The 23359-nt window shown below is 58.9% G+C and overlaps 1 protein-coding gene across 12 annotated transcripts; it reads left to right on the forward strand.

Moving 5' to 3' along the window:
- The first annotated feature begins 6884 nt into the window (after window positions 1-6884).
- PLXNA3 (plexin A3) lies at window positions 6885-22690 on the forward strand. 12 transcript variants are annotated; one of them, XR_012430074.1, is made up of 33 exons: window positions 6885-7029; window positions 8773-9393; window positions 9712-10251; window positions 10751-10933; window positions 12081-12209; window positions 12280-12380; window positions 12640-12763; window positions 12846-13002; window positions 13091-13190; window positions 13444-13558; window positions 13705-13905; window positions 14112-14208; window positions 14349-14539; window positions 14627-14772; window positions 14842-14962; window positions 15068-15204; window positions 15315-15485; window positions 15749-15842; window positions 15924-16163; window positions 16237-16380; window positions 16459-16693; window positions 16773-16915; window positions 16994-17250; window positions 17353-17419; window positions 17513-17659; window positions 17746-17905; window positions 18069-18172; window positions 18378-18474; window positions 18698-18888; window positions 19199-19561; window positions 19819-20031; window positions 20202-20352; window positions 21637-22690. XR_012430074.1 is itself a non-coding variant. In XM_065538387.2 (33 exons), exons 2-33 carry the CDS (start codon window positions 9365-9367, stop codon window positions 21730-21732), a joined length of 5055 nt encoding a protein of 1684 aa, XP_065394459.1. In that variant the 5' UTR covers window positions 6885-7029; window positions 8773-9364; the 3' UTR covers window positions 21733-22690. The 12 variants fall into 12 exon arrangements, 8 of the variants coding, with proteins under 8 accessions (XP_065394459.1, XP_005595048.3, XP_005595047.3 ...); XM_065538387.2 differs by having other exon boundaries at window positions 8773-9397; window positions 19199-19368; XM_005594991.4 differs by having other exon boundaries at window positions 19199-19411.
- Window positions 22691-23359: the final 669 nt, after the last annotated feature.

The raw sequence follows: 23359 nt of genomic DNA on the forward strand, positions 1-23359 counted from the left end.
TCCTCCCCAGGCCTCTTTCCCAGGCCCTTGGGCTCCTCTTGAGTTTCCTGTAGGGGACGTGGCCATCCTGTGGCCACCCCTGCCTTCCTTGCTCTGGGCCGTCCCAGCACAGTCGGTCTGCTGTGGTGCCCTGCGCTCAATACTTGCCTGCCCTGCCCTAGCTAGCCCTGTTCAGACAGCCCTTGGGGCAGGATCCAGATCGGGGATGGGTCCAGGACCCCTACTCTGCCATCTCAGCAGCTGGGTTCCCCAGGTTCCACTTGGCTAAGCTGAGGCAGGCAGGCCTGGCTCCAGGAGGCTGAGAAAGGCCAGCTAACAGCTCCCTGTTTCCTCCCCTGGCCTGAAGCCAAGAAGAAAGGACCGGGGATAGCCCCTCACTGGTCAGGAGCACCTCAGTCCTGGGTCTGGCCTCCCCTTCCTGGCAAATGTGGAGATCTGATGGCGCTCGACAGTGCAGAGGCCCAGTGTCTCATTCAGCATGGCCGGGAAGTAGCCATCTGGCATCACTAGGAATAGAGATGAGGGTAGAGTAATGTACTTTTTCTTTCTTTCCTTTTTTTTTTTTTGGAGACAGGGTCTTGCTCTGTCTCCCAGGCTGGAGTGCAGTGGTGAGATCTCAGCTCACTGCAGCCCCCACCTCCTGGGCTCAAGTGATCATCCCGCCTCAGCCTCCTGAGTAGCTGGGACTACAGGTGTGCACCACCACACCCAGCTATTTTTATGTACATGAAAATTGGAACAGAATTAAAAAAAAATTTTTTTGTAGATATGGGGTCTTAAGAGCTCTGTTGCCCAGGCTGGTCTCGAACTGCGGGGCTCAAGTGATCCTGCCACCTCAGCCTCCCAAATTGCTGGGATTGCAGGTGTGAGCCACTGTGTTTGGCTGAGGAGGCTATTTGATGCTCTGGAACTGGATAAGGTCACCAAGGATCAGTGTGTGTCAGGAGTGGTCACCTACTTTGCTCACCCGGTCCTCATTCCTGGGGGCTGTATGTGTAGACAACAGAGAGGGAAACAACCAAAACAAAATGTAGGAACAAGATGAACTGGCCTTTCTAGCATGGGGACATTTAAGCTGACATCCAAATGACAAGAAGTCAGCCATTCTGATGCGGGAGGGAGCGTTCCAGGCAGAGGGAACACCAAGTCTGGGTCAAAGGTGAGCTGGAGGCTGGGCACGGTGGCTTACGCCTGTAATCCCAGCACTTTGGGAGGCTGAGGCGGGTGGATCACTTGAGGTCAGGAGTTTGAGACCAGCCTGACCAACATGGTGAAACCCCGTCTCTACTAAAGATACAAAAATTAGCTGGGTGTGGTGGCAGGTGCCTGTTATCTCAGCTACTCGGGAGGCTGAAGCAGGAGAATTGCTTGAACCCAGGAGGTGGATGTTGCAGCGAGCCGAGATCACGCTACCACATTCTAGCCTGGATGACAAGAGTGAAACTCCATCTCAAAAAAAAAAAAAAAAAGGTGCGCTGGGCTGGAACAAGGGGAAGGAGGAAGCTCCAAGATGAGGGGCAGGGCTGGATGCTACCCTTTTTCCTCACCTTGACTGTCCAGCAGAAGCCATGTATTCAGGTGGTTCCCATGTCAGTGTGGAAGCCAGTTCCTGCAATGTCCCCAACAGAGATGTGCTTTTCTTCACTGCCTGCTTACCTGTCCTCTTTCTCTAGACAAAGACAAGCTCCTATGGCTGCCCCTCCTGGCCTTCACCTTTCTCACACGAAAGGTATTGCGCTTGCATGCTGTTCGACACCGTAGTGTCCATTAGTGATATATCCCAATAGCTGGCATCTTTCCACATGGGTGCATAGAGACCCTCCTCATTCTCTCTTCAGCTACAAAGTCGGCATAGCAGATATTGGCTAACTCCACTCCCTAGGGCCTGCCCACTTGGCAGCCCCACGGGCAGGATGAGGGCCGGCTCCCCCAGCCTTGCCCACACAGTGCCCTCACTCGCCGCAGGGAGGCGTATGCCAAGCTGAGATGGAGACATGGTTTCTCAGTGTGGGGTTTTGTTTCTTCTTTGTGTTTTTAATTTTTTCAACTGAGGAAAAATTCATATAACAGAAAAGTAGCCATTAACCATTTTAAAATTTACAATTTGGTGGCATCTGGTACATTGCATTGTTGTGTGACCATTGCCTCTCTCTACTGGAACACTTTCATCCCCAAAAGGAGATCCGGTGGTTATTCAGCAGTCTCTCCCCATTCCCCAGCTCCCCAGGCCCTGGCAGCTGCTAATCTACCATCTCAATAGATTGGACTGTTCTGGAAGCTTCACATCAATGGAATCATACAATGCATGACCTTTTGTGTCTGACTTGTTTTTCTTAGTATCATGTTTTTGAGGTTCATCCATGCTGTAACATGGTCAGAATTCCTTCCTTTTTATAACTAACTGAGTCGTAGTCCATTGTCTGTGTACACCACATCTTGTTTATCCATTCATCCATGGATGGGCATTTCACGTGTTCTTACCTTTTGGCTATTGTAAATAATGCTGCTATGAACATTCACATACAAGTTTTTGTTTGATCTTAGTGTGGTTTTTAATTTGTATTTCTCTTTTCACATGTTTAAAAACTATGTGCATTTTATTTCTCCTGCAAAATGTCTATTCCTGACATTTGCCCATTAATTGTATTGTTAGTCTTCTTGGTTTTTTTTTTTTCTTTTTTTAAATAGAGACAGGATCCACTATGTTGCCCAGGCTGGTCTTGAAATCATGGGCTCAAGTGATCCTCCTGCCTTGGCCTCTTGTTGGTCTTTTTTATCTAGAAATCGGTCGGGTGCAGTGGCTCATGCCTGTAATCCCAGCACTTTGGGAGGCCGAGGCGGGCAGATTACCTGAGGTCAGGAGTTCGAGACCAGCCTGGCCAACATGGTGAAACACCGTCTCTACTAAAAATACAAAAATTAGCCAGGCGTGGTGGCGGGCACCTGTAATCTCAGCTGCTCAGGAGGCTGAGGCAGGAGAATTGCTTGAACCTAGGAGGCGGAGGTTGCAATGAGCCGAGATCGCACCACTGTACTCCAGCCTGGGTGACAGAGCGAGACTCTGTCTCAAATAAATAAATAATATGTAGAATCCTAGGTACCTTCCATATATGAGGGAGAGTACCCCTTTGTGTTAAATAGTGCAAATACTTTTCCTCGTTTTTCATTGATTTTATGGTGTTTTTTAGACACGAGAAGTTTATGTTTAGCTAGTTGGGCTCTTTTGTTTTCTATGCCTTCTGGGTTTGAGGTCATAGTTAGAAGGTCTTCTGGAAGTCAGTGTTATAAAGGAAGTGATTGGAGGCTTTTACCAGGAGCAAGACGTAATCTTGACTTAAGTTTTCCAGTCACTCTTGTAGCAGTGTGGCAAAGGGACTGGGGGAGGGCAAGCATGGGAGTCCAGTGAGGAGGCCACCACAGCCATCCTAATGAGAGACTGGTGGCTTGGACCAGGGTGGGAATAGAAGATCAGCTTCTGGATAGATTTTGGGGGGAGAGGCAACAAGATTTGCTGAGGAATAGGACATGGTGTTTGAGAGAAAGAGAGGAGTCAAGAACTCCAAGACTTTGGCCTGAGCAAGAGGAAGAACCTTTACTAAGATGCGGGGCATGCGAAGAGAAGCAAGTCTGGGGTGAACAATGAAGGCTTCGCTTGTGGAAATAGTATGTTGAGATCCAAGCAGAGATTTGGATCTATGAACCTGGAGCCTGGAGTTCACAGGAGAGCTTGAGAGGATGGAGTGAGAAATTGCAGAGCTGTCAAGACAGACATGATTGATGCTCTGAAACTAGAAAGATGGCCAAGGGAATCAAAGGGTAACACCTGTGCATCTGGTCAAGCCAATGGATGAGATGACAAAGATGGGACTAAGGCCAGGCGCGGTGGCTCACGCCTGTAATCCCAGCACTGTGGGAGGCCTAGGCAGGTGGATCGTTTGAGCCCAGGAGTTCGAGACTAGCTGGGCAACATAGTGAGACTCTGTGTCTAGAGAAAATACAAAGGTTAGCTGGGCATGGTGGCACACACCTGTAGTCCCAGCTACTTGGGAGGCTGAGGTGGGCAGACCACTTGAGCCCAGGAGGTGGAGACCAGCCTGGGCAACATGGTGAAACCCTGTGTCTACAAAAAATTCAAAAATTAGCCTGGCGTGGTGGCATGCACCTGTAGTCCTAGCTACTTGGGAGGCTGAGGTGGGAAGATTGCTTGAGCCTGGGAAGGCGAGGCTGTAGTGAGTGGTGTTCATGCCATTGCACTCCAGCCTGGGTGACAAAGTGAGACATTGTCTCCAAAAAGATCATTATACAAAAATCATTTTTTTTTTTTTTTTTGAGATAGAGTGTTGCTCTCTGTTGCCTAGACTGGAGTACAATGGCATGATATCGGCTCACTGCAACCTCTGCCTCTTGGGTTCAAGCGATTGCCCCCCGCGTCAGCCTCCCAAGTAACTGGGATTACAGATGCCTGCCACCATGCCTGGCTAAGTTTTGTATTTTTAGTAGAGACGGGGTTTCGTCATCTTGGCCAGGCTGGTCTCGAATTCCTGATCTCAAGTGATCCGCCCACCTCTGCCTCCCAAAGTGCTTGGATTGCAGGCATGAGCCACCACATCTGGCCAATCAATTGTATTTCTATACAAAATCCAAAATGAAATTAAGAAAATAATTCCATTTATAACAGTGTCAAAAAAGAATAAAATATTAATACGTTTTTTAAAAGAAGCATGAGATTTGTATACTGAAAACTACAAAACATCATTGAAAGAAATTAAAGAAGACCTAAATAGATGGAAAGACATCTGTATTAGTCCTGGTTCTCCAGAGAAGCAGAACCAACAGGACACATACACACACAGCTTATTTTAAGGATTTGGTTCACACAATTGTCGGGGCTGACAAGTTGGTGTGAAATTTGTAGGACAGGCTGGAAACTCGGAGAATTTCTGTGTTACAGTCTTCTTGTTGTTGTTGTTGAAATGGAGTCTCGCTCTTGTCGCCCAGGCTGGAGTACAATGGCATGATATCGGCTCACTGCAACCTCTACCTCTTGGGTTCAAGTGATTGCCCCCCACCTCAGCCTCCCAAGTAACTGCGATTACAGATGCCCGCCACCATGCCCAGCTAATTTTTGTATTTTTAGTAGAGACGGGGTTTCGTCATCTTGGCCAGGCTGGTCTCGAACTCCTGACCTCAGGTAATCTGCTTGCCTCGGTCTCCCAAAGGGCTGGGATGACAGGCATGAGCCACTGCGCCTGGCCTGTGTTACAATCTTGAGGCAGAATTTCTGCTTCTCCAGGAAACCTCGGGTTTTGCTCTTAAAGCCATCCAACTAAATGGATGAGGCCCACACACATTATCAAGGGTGATATCTTTTACTTAAAGTCAGTTGAGGGCCGGGCACAGCGGCTCATGCCTATAATCTCAGTACTTTTTTTTTTTTAAGACAGAGTCTTGCTCTATCTCCCAGGCTGGAGTGCAATGGCATGATCTTGGCTCACTGCAACCTCCCCCTCCCAGGTTCAAGAGAGTCTCCTGCCTCAGCCTCCTGAGTAGCTGGGACTACAGGCACATGACACCATGTCCGGCTAATTTTTGTATTTTTTGTAGAGATGTGGTTTCACCATGTTGGCCAGGCTGGTCTTGAACTGCTGACCTCAGGTGATCCACCCACTTCGGCCTTCCAAAATGCTGGGATTACGGGCGTGAGTCACTGCGCCCAGCAAATCCCAGTACTTTGGAAGCCTGAGGCAGGAGGATTGCTTAAGCCCACGAGTTCAAGACTAGCCTGGGCAATGTAGCAAGACCCTGTCTCTCTCTACAAAAATATGAAAAGTTAGCCAGGTGTGGTGGCGCTTGCCTGTGGTCCCAGCTACCTGGGAGGCTGAGGCAGGAGGATCCCTTGAGCCCAGGAAGTCGAGGCTGCAGTGAGCCATGATCCAGTGCCGCTACACTGCAGCCTGGGTGATAAAGGGAGACCTCAATTTGGGGGGAAAAAATCTATCTTATCTATCTATCTATACATACATATATATGGTTAATAAAAATGGGCAAAGGACTTGAATAGATATTTCTTCAGAGATCATATACAAAAGGCCAACAAGCACATGAAAAGATGCTAAACATCATTAGTCATCAGGGAAATGAAAAGGAAAACCTTAGCGGGACACGGTGGCTCACACCTGTAGTCCCAGCACTTTGGGAGGCTGAGGCGGGAGCATCGTTTGAGCCTGGGGCAGTCGAGGCTGCAGTGAGCTATGATCTCACCACTGCACTCCAGCCCGGGTGGCAGAGCGAGACCCTGTGTCAAAACAAAACAAAAAAAGAAAAGGAAAAATAAAGCAAGGGAAGGAAGAAAGGCCAGGGTTCAGAATCGCCGGGGAAGGGGCTGGTTTGGACGGCTGTCGCCGCAGGCCCTCCGGGTTAGAGACTGTCGGGGGCGTGTCTTGAGCTGGGGGCGCGAGTCCTCGGCGGCGGTGTACCTGAGAGGCCGGGACCAGCGAGGCCGCGCCCCGGTGGCAGGTGACCCCGGGCGCGTCTCCGAGCGCCAGGGTGGGGCGAGGCGGGCGCGCGCCCCAGGCCCGAGGGGGTGTGGCGCGGGCGCGCGCGGGTTCCGGGGTCGCCCGAGGCGGCGGGCGGGGAGCCGGGGCGCGGGGGAGGCGCGCGCCGCGGACGCGGCCATCGAGCGAAGGGGGTCGGCTGGCCGGGCGGGTCCCCCTGCAGGTCGCGGGGGTCGGGGCTGCGCACGAGGTCCCTGGCCGCGGGGAGCAGCGGCCCCGCCCGCGCCCCCTGCCGTTGCGTCCCCCTCGGCCGGGCGTCCCCGGGCGCCCCCGCCCCGCGCGGTGGTACGGTCCGGGTTTAAAAGGCTGCGGCGGCCCCCGGGCCGGCCCAGTGTGTGGGCGGTGGCGGCGGCTGCGCGCGTGGGGCCCGGGGCGCGGGGCGAGGCCGAAGGGGCGCGCGAGCGGGGCCGCGGTGGGGCTCGGGGGCGCGTCCACGTGGCCAGAGGGCGGTCACCTGGAGCCAGCAGAGGGACAGGTAGGTGGCCGTCATCTTCGCCGTCCGTGCGGGGCCAGCCAGCTCCGGGCCCGGGGCTCCGGCAGCCCGGGGGTCCGACTCGGCCTGTGGGAGTCAGGCCCTACCCCTGCCCGTCGGCGCCGGCCTGCCCGGCTCCTTGTGCCCTGCGTGGTGGGGACGCCAACCCAAGACCAGCCCCTTGCCCAAAGAGGACCCTTTGTCGCAGGGGAGCGGCCCCTCGGAGGATCAACGCTGTACTTCCCTCCCGCTAAGGGCTCCGCGAGTCCGCCGAGGGGTGCCCTGATGGGGCCCGGGCAAACTGGACCAGCAGCACAGTGGGGGGTGTTGGGGGGCGTCCGCTGGACCCGCGTCTCTGCGTGGGGCTGCCCCGTCCTCAGGCTCTCTGCTGGCCCAGCTGTACCTGTGATGCCCGAGGTTGCCACTTACAGGTGGGGGCTGGGCCTGAAATTCTGCCTCCCCAGGTCTCCCTCCCTACCTGTCCCCAGCCTGTTCCTAGGCTTGTGTTCCCGGGGTGTAGAGGAGGTGAGGACAGGATGTGGCCTGTCTTTTCTTTGGTCTTCCTTTCTTCTCCGGCTGTTGCATGAGGGTCCAGCTGACAAAAGAGCCCTGGAGAGGTGATCAATCCGAGCTGAAACTTTGCAGTTTCAAGCTGGGCCTGCTCCTTGTTCTGGCAAATGCATTTTTTTTTCCTTTTTCTCTCCTGTGCCTCCTTGGTTTGGTTCCCTGCACCGCCCCCCCCCCCAAGCTGGGTACCTCCTATCTGCCCCCGGGGGCTCTGGCACTGAGAGGGTAGCGCTGAGCCCTGCCCTGTTGGCTGCCAAGACACTGCTCTGCTGTCTTAGCAGCCTGGGGCTGGCTGGGTGTGGCCTGGGGGCTAAGTGCCAGTCCCAGCACTGTCCCTGTGGCTCCTGCCCTGTCTCCCCAAGGCCTTGACTGTATTTGGGGACATTGCTCCTCCTTTTGTAAGGCTCCTGGGACTCCAAACAGCAGGTGGGGCCTCCTGTACATTCCCTTCCCCACTGAACCTCTGGGTCTGGAGGGGGAGCCGCGCAGGCTGTGCCTGAGCAGAGCTTGACTATATAATGTGTGTCTGGGTGCGTGGCTGAGGGGGCAGGCGGGACTCGGCTTTGTGTTGCATCCGGGAGGCCAGACAGCGGGCTCCTGGACAGCCAGCTGAGGCCCTTGTCAGGGAGGCAGCTGGGGCCCCTTCAGGGGTCATGGTGGTTCTGGATCCTCCATCAGGCCTCCCTTCCCTAGATCTCTATCCCAGGGCTCCTGGTGGCAGTGCCACTCCGGGTGGTGTTCCTGCCCCTGCCCCTCTTCCCCAGCTTGCAATTGTTCTGTTCCTGCCTCCCTCTCCCCTCAGCTCAGGCGTTGGGGACAGCCCAGAGGCCTGGGGCTTGCTGTTCTTTGCTGTTGGTTGCCCTGGGCTCTGAGATGTGGCATCTGGGGTCTCAGTTCCAGAGGGCCTCCTGCCTGGCCTTTCCCAGCATCTGCTCTGCTGCCCCCTTGGGTGTGGCCCAGCTGAGGCGAGGCCTCCTGGCTCCTTTCCAGCACGGGGTCTGAGGGACGATTGATGGCCCCCAAGCCTGCCCTCGCTGGCTGCTCACTCATGCGCCCTGGTGGAGGCCCCTCCTCTCTCCCTGTCGCGGTGGCCATCTGGGGCTTTGGTGGGGTGGTGGGTGAATGGCCCGGCCCTCTGTGGCTCAAGGCCTCTGACTCCCACACACTGTCTCTCCCCAGGCCTGTCCCCCGGCGCGCCTGCCGGCCATGCCCTCTGTCTGCCTCCTCCTGCTGCTGTTCCTTGCCGTGGGGGGGGCCCTGGGCAGCAGGCCCTTCCGTGCCTTTGTGGTGACAGATACCAAGCTTACCCACTTGGCTGTGCACCGGGTGACTGGGGAGGTGTTCGTGGGCGCAGTGAACCGAGTCTTTAAGCTGGCCCCCAACCTGACTGAGCTGCGGGCCCATGTCACGGGGCCCATCGAGGACAACGCTCGCTGCTACCCACCCCCCAGCATGCGCGTGTGTGCCCACCGCCTGGCCCCCGTGGACAACATCAACAAGCTGCTGCTCATAGACTATGCGGCCCGCCGCCTGGTGGCCTGCGGCAGCATCTGGCAGGGCATCTGCCAGTTCCTGCGCGTGGACGACCTCTTCAAGCTGGGTGAGCCGCACCACCGCAAGGAGCACTACCTGTCGGGGGCCCAGGAGCCCGACTCCATGGCTGGTGTCATTGTGGAGCAGGGCCAGGGGCCCAGCAAGCTGTTCGTGGGCACTGCTGTCGATGGCAAGTCGGAGTACTTCCCCACCTTGAGCTCCCGCAAGCTCATCAGTGATGAAGACAGCGTGGACATGTTCAGTCTCGTGCGTGAGCCTTCCTTCCCTCCTTCCTCTATCAAGTCCTGGCTCTGCCTCCCAGAAGAGTCCTGTTCTGAGAGGGGACTTTTCGGCTCCTCAGTGTCTGGGATGCAGACGGGTTGCAGAGGGTGGGACAACAGCCTGAGCCCAGGCTGTGGGGGTCCCCTGTGTGCAGGGAGGCTGATCACCCTGCCCTATGCAGCTTTTCTGGCCTGGGCCTCTGTGATCGTCTGGGCAGGAGGGGAATGCAGAGGGAAGCTGGTGGTGGCCCGCGATGTTGGCATAGGGCCTCACCCAATGCTGTCTTCTCTCCCTGCTCCCCAGGTGTACCAGGATGAGTTTGTCTCCTCCCAGATCAAGATTCCCTCGGACACGCTGTCCTTGTACCCTGCCTTTGACATCTACTACATCTACGGCTTCGTCAGCGCCTCCTTCGTGTACTTCCTGACGCTGCAGCTGGACACCCAGCAGACGCTGCTGGACACAGCGGGCGAGAAATTCTTCACGTCCAAGATCGTGCGCATGTGCGCTGGGGACTCAGAGTTCTACTCATATGTGGAATTCCCCATCGGCTGCTCCTGGCGTGGTGTGGAGTACCGCTTAGTGCAGAGCGCCCACCTGGCCAAGCCTGGCCTGCTGCTGGCCCAGGCCCTGGGCGTGCCGGCTGACGAGGACATCCTCTTCACCATCTTCTCTCAGGGCCAGAAGAACCGAGCCAGCCCACCCCGGCAGACCATCCTCTGCCTCTTCACTCTCAGCAACATCAATGCCCACATCCGGCGCCGTATCCAGTCCTGCTATCGCGGGGAGGGCACCCTGGCCCTGCCCTGGCTGCTGAACAAGGAGCTGCCCTGCATCAACACTGTGAGCCCCTCGTCACCCCACACTGGTTCTCTGCCCTGTCCCAGGTCTGCCGTGCCTGGCCTGGGCTCACGGCCAGTCATCCTGTCCCAGGCTTTGCCATGGCCCTGGAAGTGGCACCTTTGCCCTCCCACCTGTTTCTCCCTTCCAGGGGTCCCTGCCCTCTCCTTCCCTCTCTCTGGCCTGCCCAGTGCCCCACTTCTGCTTCCGTTCCTAGCTCATTCCTTCTTGCTCCGTCTCCTGGATGCCCCTTGTCTTGAGCCAGTGAGAGTCCTGTGGGCCCAGGCTTCGCTCCTCCCTCCCTGCTGTCCCTCCTCTGTCTCCCTCCATAGCTGCCAATTTTCTGGAGCACCCTAGGGCGAGCAGTCAGGCCTGCCTGGAGGGGACTGGGTTCTAGATCCCGCTCTCTTCTGGGAGACAGGAACTGCCAGCCTCCATCTGGCTGCTGTGTGCTTGCACCGGGGAGCTCTGACTCTCACGGATCCCTCCTCTGTTTCACCAGCCCATGCAGATCAACGGCAACTTCTGCGGGCTGGTGTTGAACCAGCCTCTGGGAGGCCTGCACGTGATCGAGGGGCTGCCCCTGCTGGCCGACAGCACCGACGGCATGGCCAGTGTGGCCGCCTACACCTACCGCCGGCATTCTGTGGTCTTCATTGGCACGCGCAGCGGCAGCCTGAAGAAGGTGGCCCCCAGAGCCCTGGGCGTGTGGGGGTGGGGACAGTCTCAGATATGGGACAAGGCTGGTGGTGGGAACACACAGGAGACCCCTGAGGATAGGACAAGAGAGGACATGGCTGGTGCAGGGAGGGAGATTTCCCTGGCTGGGTCCCAGGAGCCTGGCCCTGCTCCTCGGGTGGTCCCTCGGCCACCCACCCTCACCGTTGCCAGTTCCCACTGTGGACTGAATTGCCAGCTTCCTGTGGCTCGGGGGACAGAGAACAGACCTATTGTGGGGTCTCCCTGCCACGAGAGCAGGGCTGGGGCTGAGCCGTCATTGCTGGGTTCTTTGTTAAATGAACAAGAGAGCAAATGCCCTGCCCCTTGAACCTCCCCATCCCTCGGATGGACCCACTCGTCCCTGCCCTCTCCTTGGCTCACTACTTCCCATCCTTCTCCTCCCACCCAAAATGTCACTTTCCCAGAGAGGGCTTTCCAGATCCATGCGCCTGCCCCACTGTTCTTTCCCTCATGGGCCCTGCGGCTGTGGCTGCTTCCACTGGGGATCTGGGGGTAGCTTGGCATGAAGGGGGAGGTGAACTCCTGAGCACTCAGGTACGTTCTGAATAGGTAGGAGTTGGGGGACTGCAGTGCTGTCATCCTGCTTGCCTCATAGATGCAGTGCCATCCCCCAGGAGGGCAAGAGTTGGTCTGGGGGCACAGGGAAGGGTTTGTGGAGAAGGATGCTGAGCTCTCCCATCCCACTTGCTCTGTTCCTGGGACCCTCTTGTTCTTTGTAGCAGCTTTTGTTGAACACACACCATCCAATTCACCCGATTAAAGTGCACAGTTGAATGGGTTTCTGTGGATCTGCAGAGTTGTGCAACCATCGCCACTACCTCCTTCCCGTAATCAATGCCATCCTCTAGCTCTTCCCCTCCCCTGAATCCCCTGACCCTGGGCAACATGAATCACTCTGTTCTTCTGTCTGCTGAGGGCATTTTCTGGCATCTGCACCCTCCTTTTTCTGGCCTCAGGGCTGTGGGTGTGAGTGTTGAACCCCACCAGGCCCTGACTTCACTTCAGCCACAACCTCCAAAGTCTCTGGCCGGAGAAGACAATGTCCCAGGTGCAGGAGGCTGTGGTGGCATCAGGCTGGTCTTGTGGCTCAGGTGCGGGTCGATGGCTCCCAGGATGCCCACCTGTATGAGACAGTCCCCGTGGTGGATGGCAGCCCCATCCTCCGAGACCTGCTCTTCAGCCCGGACCACCAGCACATCTATCTCCTGAGTGAGAAGCAGGTGGGCCTGTGATGGGTGGCGGTGGGTGGTGGGGTGGGGGCGGGCTGGGTGCTGATGTGGCTGTCTTCAGGTGAGCCAGCTTCCAGTGGAGACCTGTGAGCAGTACCCGAGCTGCACGGCCTGCCTGGGCTCCGGGGACCCACACTGTGGTTGGTGTGTGCTGCAGCACAGGTGAGGGCGGGGGCCCCTGCTTGGGGAGTTGGAGGGCCCCACTAGCCAGGGGGAGCCAGCCACACCCAGCTGTGCCCTTGCGGCCTCCCCCACCCTCCTCCACTTTCTCCAGCTAATGAGCGGAACCTCCACCCCGAGTGACGTCCCTCAGGCCCCCGGGGACGAGGCCAAGGCTCGCTGTTGCCTGGCACTGTGAGCTGGACAGGCCTGGGCCCTCTCGGGGCAGTGGCGGGACCGCCTCTGGCCCGACCCCGTGCAGGTGCTGCCGCGAAGGGGCCTGTCCGGGCGCCTCTGCCCCGCACGGCTTTGCTGAGGAACTGAACAAGTGTGTCCAGGTGCGGGTCCGGCCCAACAATGTGTCAGTGATGTCGCCTGGGGTGCAGGTGAGCAGCTTGGGGGTGCCGGGCTGGGTGTGCCCATATGTGCTGGGAGTGCACCCTGCCCTGAGCCCTCTGCTTCCCCCAGCTGACCGTCACCCTGCATAATGTGCCGGACCTCAGTGCAGGCGTGAGCTGCACCTTCGAGGAGGTAGCGGAGAGTGAGGCGATCCTGCTGCCCTCTGGTGAACTGCTCTGCCCCTCACCCTCCCTCCAGGAGCTCCGAGCTCTTACCAGAGGGCATGGTCAGTGGGTTGGGGCTGCCCAGGGTGGGGCAGGGTGAGGCCTCTCCCTGCCCCCAGAGAGTTCATGGCCACCCGGGGACTGCTGCAGGGGCCACCCGCACCGTGCGGCTGCAGCTTCTCTCCAAGGAGACAGGCGTGAGGTTCGCCGGTGCTGACTTTGTCTTCTACAATTGCAGCGTCCTCCAGTCGTGAGTACCTGGCCCAGCACCCACCCCTACCCCTGGGGATAGAGGGAACCTCTGGGACAGGCGACACCTGCAGGGCAACTGTTTCTGGGGCATCAGGGGCTAACTGTCAGGTGCTGATAGCCCCTGACATCCCCATATCTCTCTGTCCCCTGATATGGCTGCCTTCTTCCTTCGGTTCCCGATGTGTCCTGTTGGGGAGCAGTGAGGGGCAGTGCAGCCTCCTCTGTTATTTCTGAAGCCACTTCCCCCCCAGGTGCATGTCCTGTGTTGGCAGCCCCTACCCCTGCCACTGGTGTAAGTACCGCCACGCTTGTACCAGCCGCCCCCATGAGTGCTCCTTCCAGGAGGGCAGGGTCCGCAGCCCTGAGGTGAGGCGGGCGCCGCGTGTGAGGGGCTGGGCTCTGTGGTGCGGGCGGGTCACTGGCTTCTGTGTTCTCAGTTTCTTTTAGCCTTTTCTGGGCTAGGCCTGGAGAAGGGTGGCCTTGTGTGCAGCTGACAGGTGCTTTCTCCCCAGGGCTGCCCTGAGATCCTGCCCAGTGGGGACCTCCTGATCCCCGTTGGGGTCATGCAGCCTCTTACCTTGCGGGCTAAGAACCTACCTCAGCCGCAGTCGGGCCAGAAGAACTATGAGTGCGTGGTGCGGGTGCAGGGGCGGCAGCAGCGGGTGCCTGCCGTGCGCTTCAACAGCAGCAGTGTGCAGTGCCAGAATGCCTCGGTGAGATCCTGCCCGCTGCCTCCCTTCGGGGTCTGGGCTGTGGCATGGTGCGGATCGTTCTTGTCTATGCCCAGCTCCCTGGCAGGGAACTCTCTGAGTCTCCTGCTAGGGATTCCTGTACCTGGAGGAGGGGGATAGCTGGTAAAAATCTTGGTGGGGGGGTTCTGCACATCTTATCTGGGGTCCCATGGGTTCTTTTCCTCTAGTACTCCTATGAAGGTGATGAGCATGGTGACACCGAGCTGGACTTTTCCGTGGTCTGGGATGGAGACTTCCCCATAGACAAGCCTCCCAGCTTCCGAGGTGAAGGGCATCACAGGCCAGGGAGCTTGCCTCCTAAGGCAGTCGGCACTGCTGGGGTCGGGTCTGGGGGCCCTAGTGCTCCCCACTTGCCACTTTTCTGCGGCTGCCTGCTCCGTTAGCAGTGCCTTCTGTGCCTGCAGCCCTCCTGTACAAGTGCTGGGCGCAGCGGCCTAGCTGTGGCCTCTGCCTCAAGGCTGATCCCCGCTTCAACTGTGGCTGGTGCATCTCAGAGCACAGGTGCCAGCTGCGGACCCACTGCCCAGCCCCAAAGACCAACTGGATGCATCTGAGCCAGAAGGGCACCCGGTGCAGCCACCCCCACATCACGCAGGTCAGCGTCCCTCACCACCCCTGCCCACTGCCAACAGGGCCCCTGGAAGCCTGAGCCAACCCTCTCACTGCCCATCGTGCTCCACAGATCCACCCTCTTGTGGGGCCTAAGGAGGGAGGCACCCGGGTCACCATCATGGGTGAGAACCTGGGCCTCTTGTCCCGAGAGGTGGGCCTGCGGGTGGCTGGTGTGCGTTGCAACTCTATCCCGGCTGAGTACATCAGTGCTGAGAGGTGAGTGCGGCTGTGTGGGTGCCCGGGCTGTATGTGGCCTGGCCGGCCCTGACGCTCTCTGAGCCCTAGGATCGTGTGTGAGATGGAGGAGTCGCTGGTGCCCAGCCCACCGCCGGGGCCCGTGGAGCTGTGCGTGGGTGACTGTTCAGCTGACTTCCGCACACAGTCGGAGCAGCTCTACAGCTTTGTGGTGCGTGGCTGCTGGCCCTCCCCCTTCCTGTCCCTTCTCTCTCCCGCAAGGGGCGTGTGGAGCAGCCCAGCCTGGCTCCTCCCTTCAGGGCAGCTTCTCCCACAGACCCCAACATTTGACCAAGTGAGTCCCAGCCGTGGCCCGGCGTCAGGGGGCACACGGCTCACCATCTCAGGCAGCTCTCTGGATGCTGGCAGCAGGGTCACAGTGACTGTGAGGGACAGCGAGTGCCAGTTCGTAAGGTGGGCTGGGGCCCTGCCAGCTTTGGGTTGGGCATTGTGTCGGGCGCCGTGGGGACGGGTGGTGGAAGGCCCTGGGCCACCCACTCCAAGCACCCCACTTGCCAATGTAGGAGAGATGCCAAGGCGATCGTGTGCATCTCACCCGTCTCCACCCTGGGCCCCAGCCAGGCCCCCATCACACTTGCCATTGACCGGGCTAACATCTCCAGCCCCGGAGTCCTCTATACCTACACTCAGGACCCGACCGTCACCCGCCTTGAGCCCACCTGGAGCATCATCAAGTAAGACCCTGGGGGACTGGGGAGCCCGGCAGTGTCCAGCGGGCTCAGGGACTCAGTGGTCTCTGAGCTCCAGTCGGGCCCCTCCTGGAGCCTGGGCCCTCATTGGTAGAGGGGGTAGAGCTGTCCTGGCCGCACAGTACCCACCACTCACTAGGTGATCCAGGGTCAGGGAAGGCCTGGGCTGCCATGGCAGCCTCAAGCACTCTCCAGGGCTGGGTGGGTGCACTGGAGGAGGGAGCCTGAGGCCCCTGCCCTGTCCCTAGCGGAAGCACCGCCATCACTGTGAGCGGGACACACCTGCTGACGGTCCAGGAGCCCCGGGTCCGTGCCAAGTACCGCGGCATCGAGACCACCAACGTGAGTACCAGCTGCCCCGCCCCACCCCGACCTTGCAGCCCATGGCTTCACATGCCTGGCTGTCCACCTTTGTCCCCACAGACATGTCAGGTGATCAACGACACTGCCATGCTGTGTAAGGCCCCCGGCATCTTTCTTGGGCAGCCCCAGCCTCAGGCGCAAGGCGAGCACCCTGATGAGTTTGGTTTCCTGCTGGACCACGTGCAAACCGCCCGCTCCCTCAACCGCTCCTCCTTTACCTACTACCCTGACCCCAGCTTTGAGCCGCTGGGGCCCTCTGGTGTGCTGGATGTCAAACCGGGCTCCCACGTGGTGCTGAAGGTGCGGGCGGTGTGGGAGTGGGGAGGGGCGGGAAAGTGGAGAGCCCTGGGCTGACGCTGTCCTCCACCCCCAGGGCAAGAACCTGATTCCCGCAGCAGCCGGCAGCTCCCGCCTCAACTACACTGTGCTGATAGGAGGCCAGCCGTGTGCGCTCACTGTCTCGGACACACAACTCCTGTGCGACTCACCCAGCCAGACTGGCCGGCAGCCTGTCATGGTAGGTGGGGATGGGGAGACCCCCTGGGCAGCCCAGGGTGGACATGGTGGTCAGCTCACCTCAGGCCTGTCCCCACAGGTGCTGGTGGGTGGCCTGGAGTTCTGGCTGGGCACCTTGCACATCTCGGCAGAGCGGGCACTGACCCTACCGGCCATGATGGGGCTGGCAGCGGGGGGCGGGCTCCTGCTGCTGGCCATCACAGCTGTGCTGGTGGCCTACAAGCGCAAGACTCAGGACGCGGACCGCACCCTCAAGCGCCTGCAGCTGCAGATGGACAACCTGGAATCCCGTGTGGCTCTGGAGTGCAAGGAAGGTGCCTGAGGTGGGGCGGGATGTGGTGTGGAAGCTGGGGACCTCCCTCCTGCCCACTCAGTCCCTCTCTCCACCCCCAGCTTTTGCAGAGCTGCAGACAGACATCAACGAGCTGACTAACCACATGGACGAGGTGCAGATCCCCTTCCTGGACTACCGGACCTATGCCGTGCGCGTGCTCTTCCCGGGCATCGAGGCCCACCCGGTGCTCAAGGAGCTGGACGTGAGCCTCTGCCTCGCCTGCCCCTACCAGTTCCCTTCAGGGCTGACCCCACTCTCTGAGACTTCCTGCTCCCCACAGACGCCACCCAATATGGAGAAGGCCCTGCGCCTCTTCGGGCAGCTGCTGCACAGCCGCGCCTTCGTGCTTACCTTCATCCACACGCTGGAAGCCCAGAGCAGCTTCTCCATGCGCGACCGCGGCACCGTGGCCTCGCTCACCATGGTGGCCCTGCAGAGCCGGCTCGACTATGCCACGGGGCTGCTCAAGCAACTGCTGGCTGACCTCATCGAGAAAAACCTGGAGAGTAAAAACCATCCCAAGCTGCTGCTACGCAGGTACCTGCCTCGCTCTATCCAGGCCACGCCTTTGTCCTGCCTGGCCCTCCCCCTGCCCAAGCCCCACCTCTGTCAGGCCCAAGCACCCCTCTCTTGCCCTAGGACAGAGTCAGTGGCTGAGAAGATGCTTACCAACTGGTTCACGTTCCTGCTGCATAAGTTTCTGAAGGTGCGCCAGGTGGGTGGGCGGCAGGGAGGTGGTGGCTGAGGACCAGCCGATGGTAAGGCAGGCAGCCAGCTGTGTACCTGTCACTGGCTGCAGGAGTGTGCTGGGGAGCCTCTCTTCCTGCTTTACTGCGCCATCAAGCAGCAGATGGAGAAGGGCCCAATCGATGCCATCACGGGCGAGGCGCGATACTCCCTGAGCGAGGACAAGTTGATCCGGCAGCAGATTGACTACAAGACACTGGTGAGCCCAGGGCCAGGCGGGCCAGAGGTGCGGGCGCAGAGAGAGGCCTCACCCTAGACTGACGCTGGGGTCCGCTTTCCCCTCAGACCCTGCACTGCGTGTGTCCGGAGAACGAGGGCAGTGCCCAAGTCCCAGTGAAGGTTCTCAACTGTGACAGCATCACCCAGGCCAAAGATAAGCTGCTGGACACTGTGTACAAGGGCATTCCGTACTCCCAGCGCCCCAAAGCTGAGGACATGGACCTGGGTGAGGTCCCCGCCCTCTCCTCCTGGCTCCTACTCATACCCTCCTGTGCCGTGTGACCTCCGTGGGCTCTCCCGCTCCCCACCTGAACCCTGTTCTCTAAGAGGAGTGGGCCAGGGACTTGGGGGCTTCCAGCATAATCTTAAGGGCTGTCTGTGGCCCACAGAGTGGCGCCAGGGCCGCATGACTCGCATCATCCTCCAGGATGAGGATGTCACCACCAAGATCGAGTGTGACTGGAAGAGGCTCAACTCACTGGCCCACTACCAGGTGAGGGGTTGGGGCCCATTCACCCCCAGGGCCACCTGGGAGCCAGGACCCTGCCTTGAGCTGTAGCAGGACACAGGAGCGGTGGTCCTTGCTCCCCCTGCCCTTCTCCCTGGACTCGTGGGCTCCCCTCCTGGGTGTGGGTGGGTGGGGGCTCCTTGGCTTCTTAGCTTCCTGCACTGCCCCCCTCTGTCTCTGGGGCCTCCAGGTGACAGATGGTTCCTTGGTGGCACTGGTGCCCAAACAAGTATCTGCCTATAACATGGCCAACTCCTTCACCTTCACCCGCTCCCTCAGCCGCTACGGTAGGTGTCCTCACTGTGGTGGCCGTGTGCCCTTCGAGGCTGCTTAAGCCGTCCCAGGGAACCCCCCCCTTCCAAGTGCCATCGGGAGGTCTGTGATTCTGTGGAGTGTAGACGGAGGGTCGGCCAGTGAGGGCAGATGGGTCCCCACAGGCTGCTGGGCTCCCGGGAGAGTGGGGCAGGGGCCAGGTGTTGGCCTAAGGGTCACATGCATTCTCTGCTCCAGAGAGCTTGCTCCGCACAGCCAGCAGCCCTGATAGCCTCCGCTCACGGGCACCCATGATCACGCCTGACCAGGAGACGGGCACCAAATTGTGGCACCTGGTGAAAAACCACGACCATGCCGACCATCGTGAGGGGGACCGTGGCAGCAAGATGGTCTCCGAGATCTACCTGACACGGCTGCTGGCCACCAAGGTGTGGGCCTGCCTCTCGCCACCTGGGCCTCTGCACAGATGCTTAGATGCCTTCTGCCTTGGCCTCAGCCCAGAGGTTGTCCCGGCCTTACAGGGGAGGGGACCATGGATCATTTGGGTCCCGTGGGCCTTTCTTAGGGTCTTTGCTATGGGAACTCTGAGCCTTAGACCAAGGCCGGGTCTATCTGAGAGGCCACTGGCCCTGTAGGGAAGCCCCGCTCTTTGCCAAACCTTTCTGCCTCCATCTGTCCTGCTCTGGGGACATCCCAGCCTGGCTCCCTCATAGCCTGTGGCCTCTCTGCCCCACACAGGGCACACTGCAGAAGTTCGTGGATGACCTCTTTGAGACAGTGTTCAGCACAGCCCACCGGGGCTCAGCCCTGCCCCTGGCCATCAAGTACATGTTCGACTTCCTGGACGAGCAGGCCGACCAGCGCCAGATCAGCGACCCCGACGTGCGCCACACCTGGAAGAGCAACTGGTATCGCCCTGTGCTGGGCTGCCAGCAACCTGTCTGGAGATGGGTGGGCGAAAGATGCTGGTGGCTCTGCTGAGACCCAGGGCCTGGAGTAGCATCCAGGCAGGAGGGAATGAGGCCTGGCCTGGGGCTGACACTGACAGTGCCATCAAGCCAAGGGGCCCATTGCGTCCGGTCTTGGAGCTGGGCTGCCCAGGTGGGTGGGATGGTGGTGGTGGGGCCTTTGTGCTCTGGGGTCTCACACCAGGTAGAGATGCTGGTGGTGAGAGCAGTGACAGGAGAAGCTGCGGAGGGGGTTGAGACTTTGAGGAAAGGCCGTTCACCCTAAATGTGTTGCTCTCACCACCTCTGGACAAGATGTGAGCCGGCCCGACAGGAAAGAGATGTGCACATGGGAAGGGCCCCCCGGGCTAACTAGGGAGCCTCAGGGGCGTGACCCTCTGTTGTCCACAGCCTGCCGCTGCGCTTCTGGGTGAATGTGATCAAGAACCCGCAGTTCGTGTTCGACATCCACAAGAACAGCATCACGGATGCCTGCCTGTCGGTGGTAGCCCAGACCTTCATGGACTCCTGCTCCACATCCGAGCACCGCCTGGGGAAGGACTCGCCCTCCAACAAACTACTCTATGCCAAGGACATCCCCAACTACAAGAGCTGGGTGGAGAGGTGGGCTCTGCCCTGCTGTGGGTGGCAGAGGACAGGACCTGCCCCTCCCTGGGCTGCCTGTCCGAGGCAGGCCAGCTACAGGGAGAAAGCCCGGGGGCTGGCCGGGCAGTGAGGGCAGGGGTTCTAGTTTTTGTGACATCGCCCGAGTGACATACTCAGGGTCCCAACAGGTATTATCGAGACATTGCAAAGATGGCATCCATCAGCGACCAGGACATGGATGCTTACCTGGTGGAGCAGTCCCGCCTCCATGCCAGCGACTTCAATGTCCTGAGTGCACTCAGCGAGCTCTATTTCTATGTCACCAAGTACCGCCAGGAGGTGTGTGTCATCCCCACAGACTCCCAGTTACTTGGTCCTGAAGGTGTAGTCAGTGACAAAGGCAGGAGGGTTGGTGAGGGTTGAGGACAGAAGGGACACAGAGCCTATTTCTTTTTTTTTTTTTTTTTTTTTTTTTTTTGAGACGGAGTCTTGCTCTGTAGCCCGGGCTGGAGTGCAGTGGCCGGATCTCAGCTCACTGCAAGCTCCGCCTCCCGGGTTTAGGCCATTCTCCTGCCTCAGCCTCCGGAGTAGCTGGGACTACAGGCGCCCGCCACCTCGCCCGGCTAGTTTTTTGTATTTTTAGTAGAGACGGGGTTTCACGGTGTTAGCCAGGATGGTCTCGATCTCCTGACCTCGTGATCCGCCCGTCTCGGCCTCCCAAAGTGCTGGGATTACAGGCTTGAGCCACCGCGCCAGGCCGAGCCTATTTCTTAGATTGTTCACGGTCTCTCCCCTGACCAGGGCCCGGGGCCGGCACAGGTGATGCTCTCTGGGATCACAGGTAGATGCTGGAATTTGAGGGACCCAGGAGATAAGCCACTGGCTGGGTACAAAGTGGCCACTGGGCAAAAGTTAAAGGGCCTGAGCACTGGAAGGGATGGGCCAGGCTTTGTGATGAGAAATGGCCAGAGGCAGGAGGACATAGAGGTGTGGACTTTAGGATGGAGTCTGGACCAGACACATTTGCAAGCCTGTGGATGGCATTTAAAGCCCTGAGCCTGGATGAGCTCACAGGGAAGCCACAAGTGGGTGTGGAGGGAGAAGTGGCCCAAGCACTGAGCCCAGGGCCCCAGGACACAAAGAGTGGAGGGGAGGGGAGGGGAGGCGGCGGCAGCCAGCAGGGAGGATGCCCGAGAGCGCCTGGTGGGGTCTGGCAACCTGAGCCAGTGAGGACCCCTCACAGGTCAGGGAGTGGCAGTGGCCAGCTCTGTCTTCCAGCGCTGCTGCTGGTGAAGGATGGTGTCCTGCAGAACACTCACTGGGTCTGGCAAGGGTCACGGGGGCCTGGTGAGGGAGGCTTGGGCTAGGAGGTAATGGGAGGGGGATCCAGCACGGCGAGTCCAGAGTCCAGGTCGCCCCCTAGCCGTGGAGAGGAGGAGAAAGTGCTGTTGTCGGAGGGGCATTTGGGGCTGAGGAGAGCTGGTGGGTTTGTACAGGGGCTGCGGGGGAGGACGGAGGGGTGAGGCGTGTGGGAGGGAGGAGCCCAGCTGGGAAGTGGGGACTTTGCACGGCAGGAGCTGCGCCCCCTACAGAGCCCAGCTCCAGGGGATTCCTCTCCCCCAGATTCTCACGGCTCTGGATCGAGACGCCTCTTGTCGGAAGCATAAGTTACGGCAGAAACTGGAACAGATCATCAACCTCGTGTCCAGTGACAGCTAAGGGTGGTGGAATTGGTGAGGAGGGGCTTCTCAGTCCTGAGCCGTCCTCCCATCCAGGGGAGTGGCTGGCTTGAGCGTGGGTCCCCGGGCCGAGCCCTGGATTGGGTATCATGGAGCAGGTCACCCTGGCCAGGATGCCCCCAGCACACCCAGGCCCCCTTCATTAGTGCCTTGCTTTGGGCCCTGCAGGGGGAGGGGTGACAGGATGAGCCCCCATCCCAGCAGCAGCAATACCCCCACCCTCCTGCCCTGTGCCCAGGTGTTGGGACAGACCCGCCCTCCCTGCTATTTATATCCCTCTGCCTATTTATTGAATCAAACTCCGCCTCCGTCTCCATCTGTAAATATGTGTCCCCCACGGGATGTCACCAGCCTCACTCACCTGCCTGTTCTTGAGCTGTCCTGGGCCCTGCCACCCGTCTGGGCTCCTTTGTGTAGCATTATCAGCCTTGGTCTGGCCTCTGGCACCTCAACCCTGCCATGGCTGACCCCACGCATTCCAAGGCGGGGTCACAGTACCAGTGGCACTTGGGGTGAGGTCTCTAAAGCTTCCTCAGAATTGTGGCTGTGCCACACTGGGCCACAGGGTCCCTGCCCCTCAAGCACCTTGGGGCCCTCTTCTCGCTGAGCATCTGGAGGACTGGACCCAGGCTTGTGCCAGGGCCTGACTTAGGCCTAGGGGCCCCAGAATGCTGCTCCTCCTGAGCCTACTGCCAAATGTCCTCAGTGTTGTCTGCACCTGCTCCGACTCACTCAGCCGCCCCATTCAGCGCCCGCTCCGTCCAGCGCCCGCCCTGAGGGGCCAAGGCGGCCGTGCCTTACTATTCCGTGTCTTCTGCCTCCTCTGAGGAATCTGACCCTGTCTCACGGTCCCAGACCCCCCATTCTCTCCTCTTAGTTGCATGAGTTTTTCTTTGTTCATGGAATGTTTTTTCCTAATTAAATGTTGGGAAAATGTCGTCCATGTGGGGCTCTGTCTTTGGGGCAGGTCAGTAGACCTGTGGATGCTGCATGAGCTAGAGCTGCATTATGGGAGAAAGGACCACTCCTTGCAGGGTCCCAGAGGGTCTGGGGAGGTCCAGGGCCATGCTCGACCCATCAGCAAACCCCGGTGGCTCTACCTTCAAGACAGATTCAAGATAGATAGATTCTCCTCCCTTCCACCAGCCCTACCCAGCTCTCCTGTGCCATCATCTCTGCCTGGATGCCAGTCTCCCTGCTTCTGCCCTGGCTCTCTCCAGCCTGTTCTCAGCGTGGGAAGCAGAGAGATCCTGTTATGATATAAGGTGGATCATGTTGCCTCACTGTTTAGAACCCTCCAGTGGTTTCAGCTGTGGCCAACTCCTTCAAAACCTGACAATTATGTACTGTCAAGGTTGTGGCACCCATCATGGTGCACCTACCAAAGTCTTACTCCCAGGCCTGTTAAGTAATGCAGGTGGGGGGAAGGTGACATGCAATTTACTTTTTTTTTTTTTTTTTTTTTTTTTGAGACAGAGTATAGCTCTGTTGCCCAGGCCGGAGTGCAGTGGAAGATCACAGCTCAGTGCAGTCTCAAACTCCTGGGCTCAAGTGATCCTCCCACCTCAGCCTCCTGAGTAGCTGGGTGTGTAAGTACACTCTACTAT

This window comes from Macaca fascicularis, chromosome X (genome assembly GCF_037993035.2).
Source record: "Macaca fascicularis isolate 582-1 chromosome X, T2T-MFA8v1.1".
Lineage (NCBI taxonomy): Eukaryota > Metazoa > Chordata > Mammalia > Primates > Cercopithecidae > Macaca > Macaca fascicularis.

Coding starts and splice junctions, on each gene's coding strand:
- PLXNA3 (XM_005594990.4), top strand. CDS start 8,800: ATGCCCTCTGTCTGCCTCCTCCTGCTGCTGTTCCTTGCCGTGGGGGGG. Junction 14,540..14,626: donor GCCACCCCCACATCACGCAG/GTCAGCGTCCCT, acceptor CGTGCTCCACAG/ATCCACCCTCTTGTGGGGCC. Junction 16,381..16,458: donor CTGGCCGGCAGCCTGTCATG/GTAGGTGGGGAT, acceptor CTGTCCCCACAG/GTGCTGGTGGGTGGCCTGGA.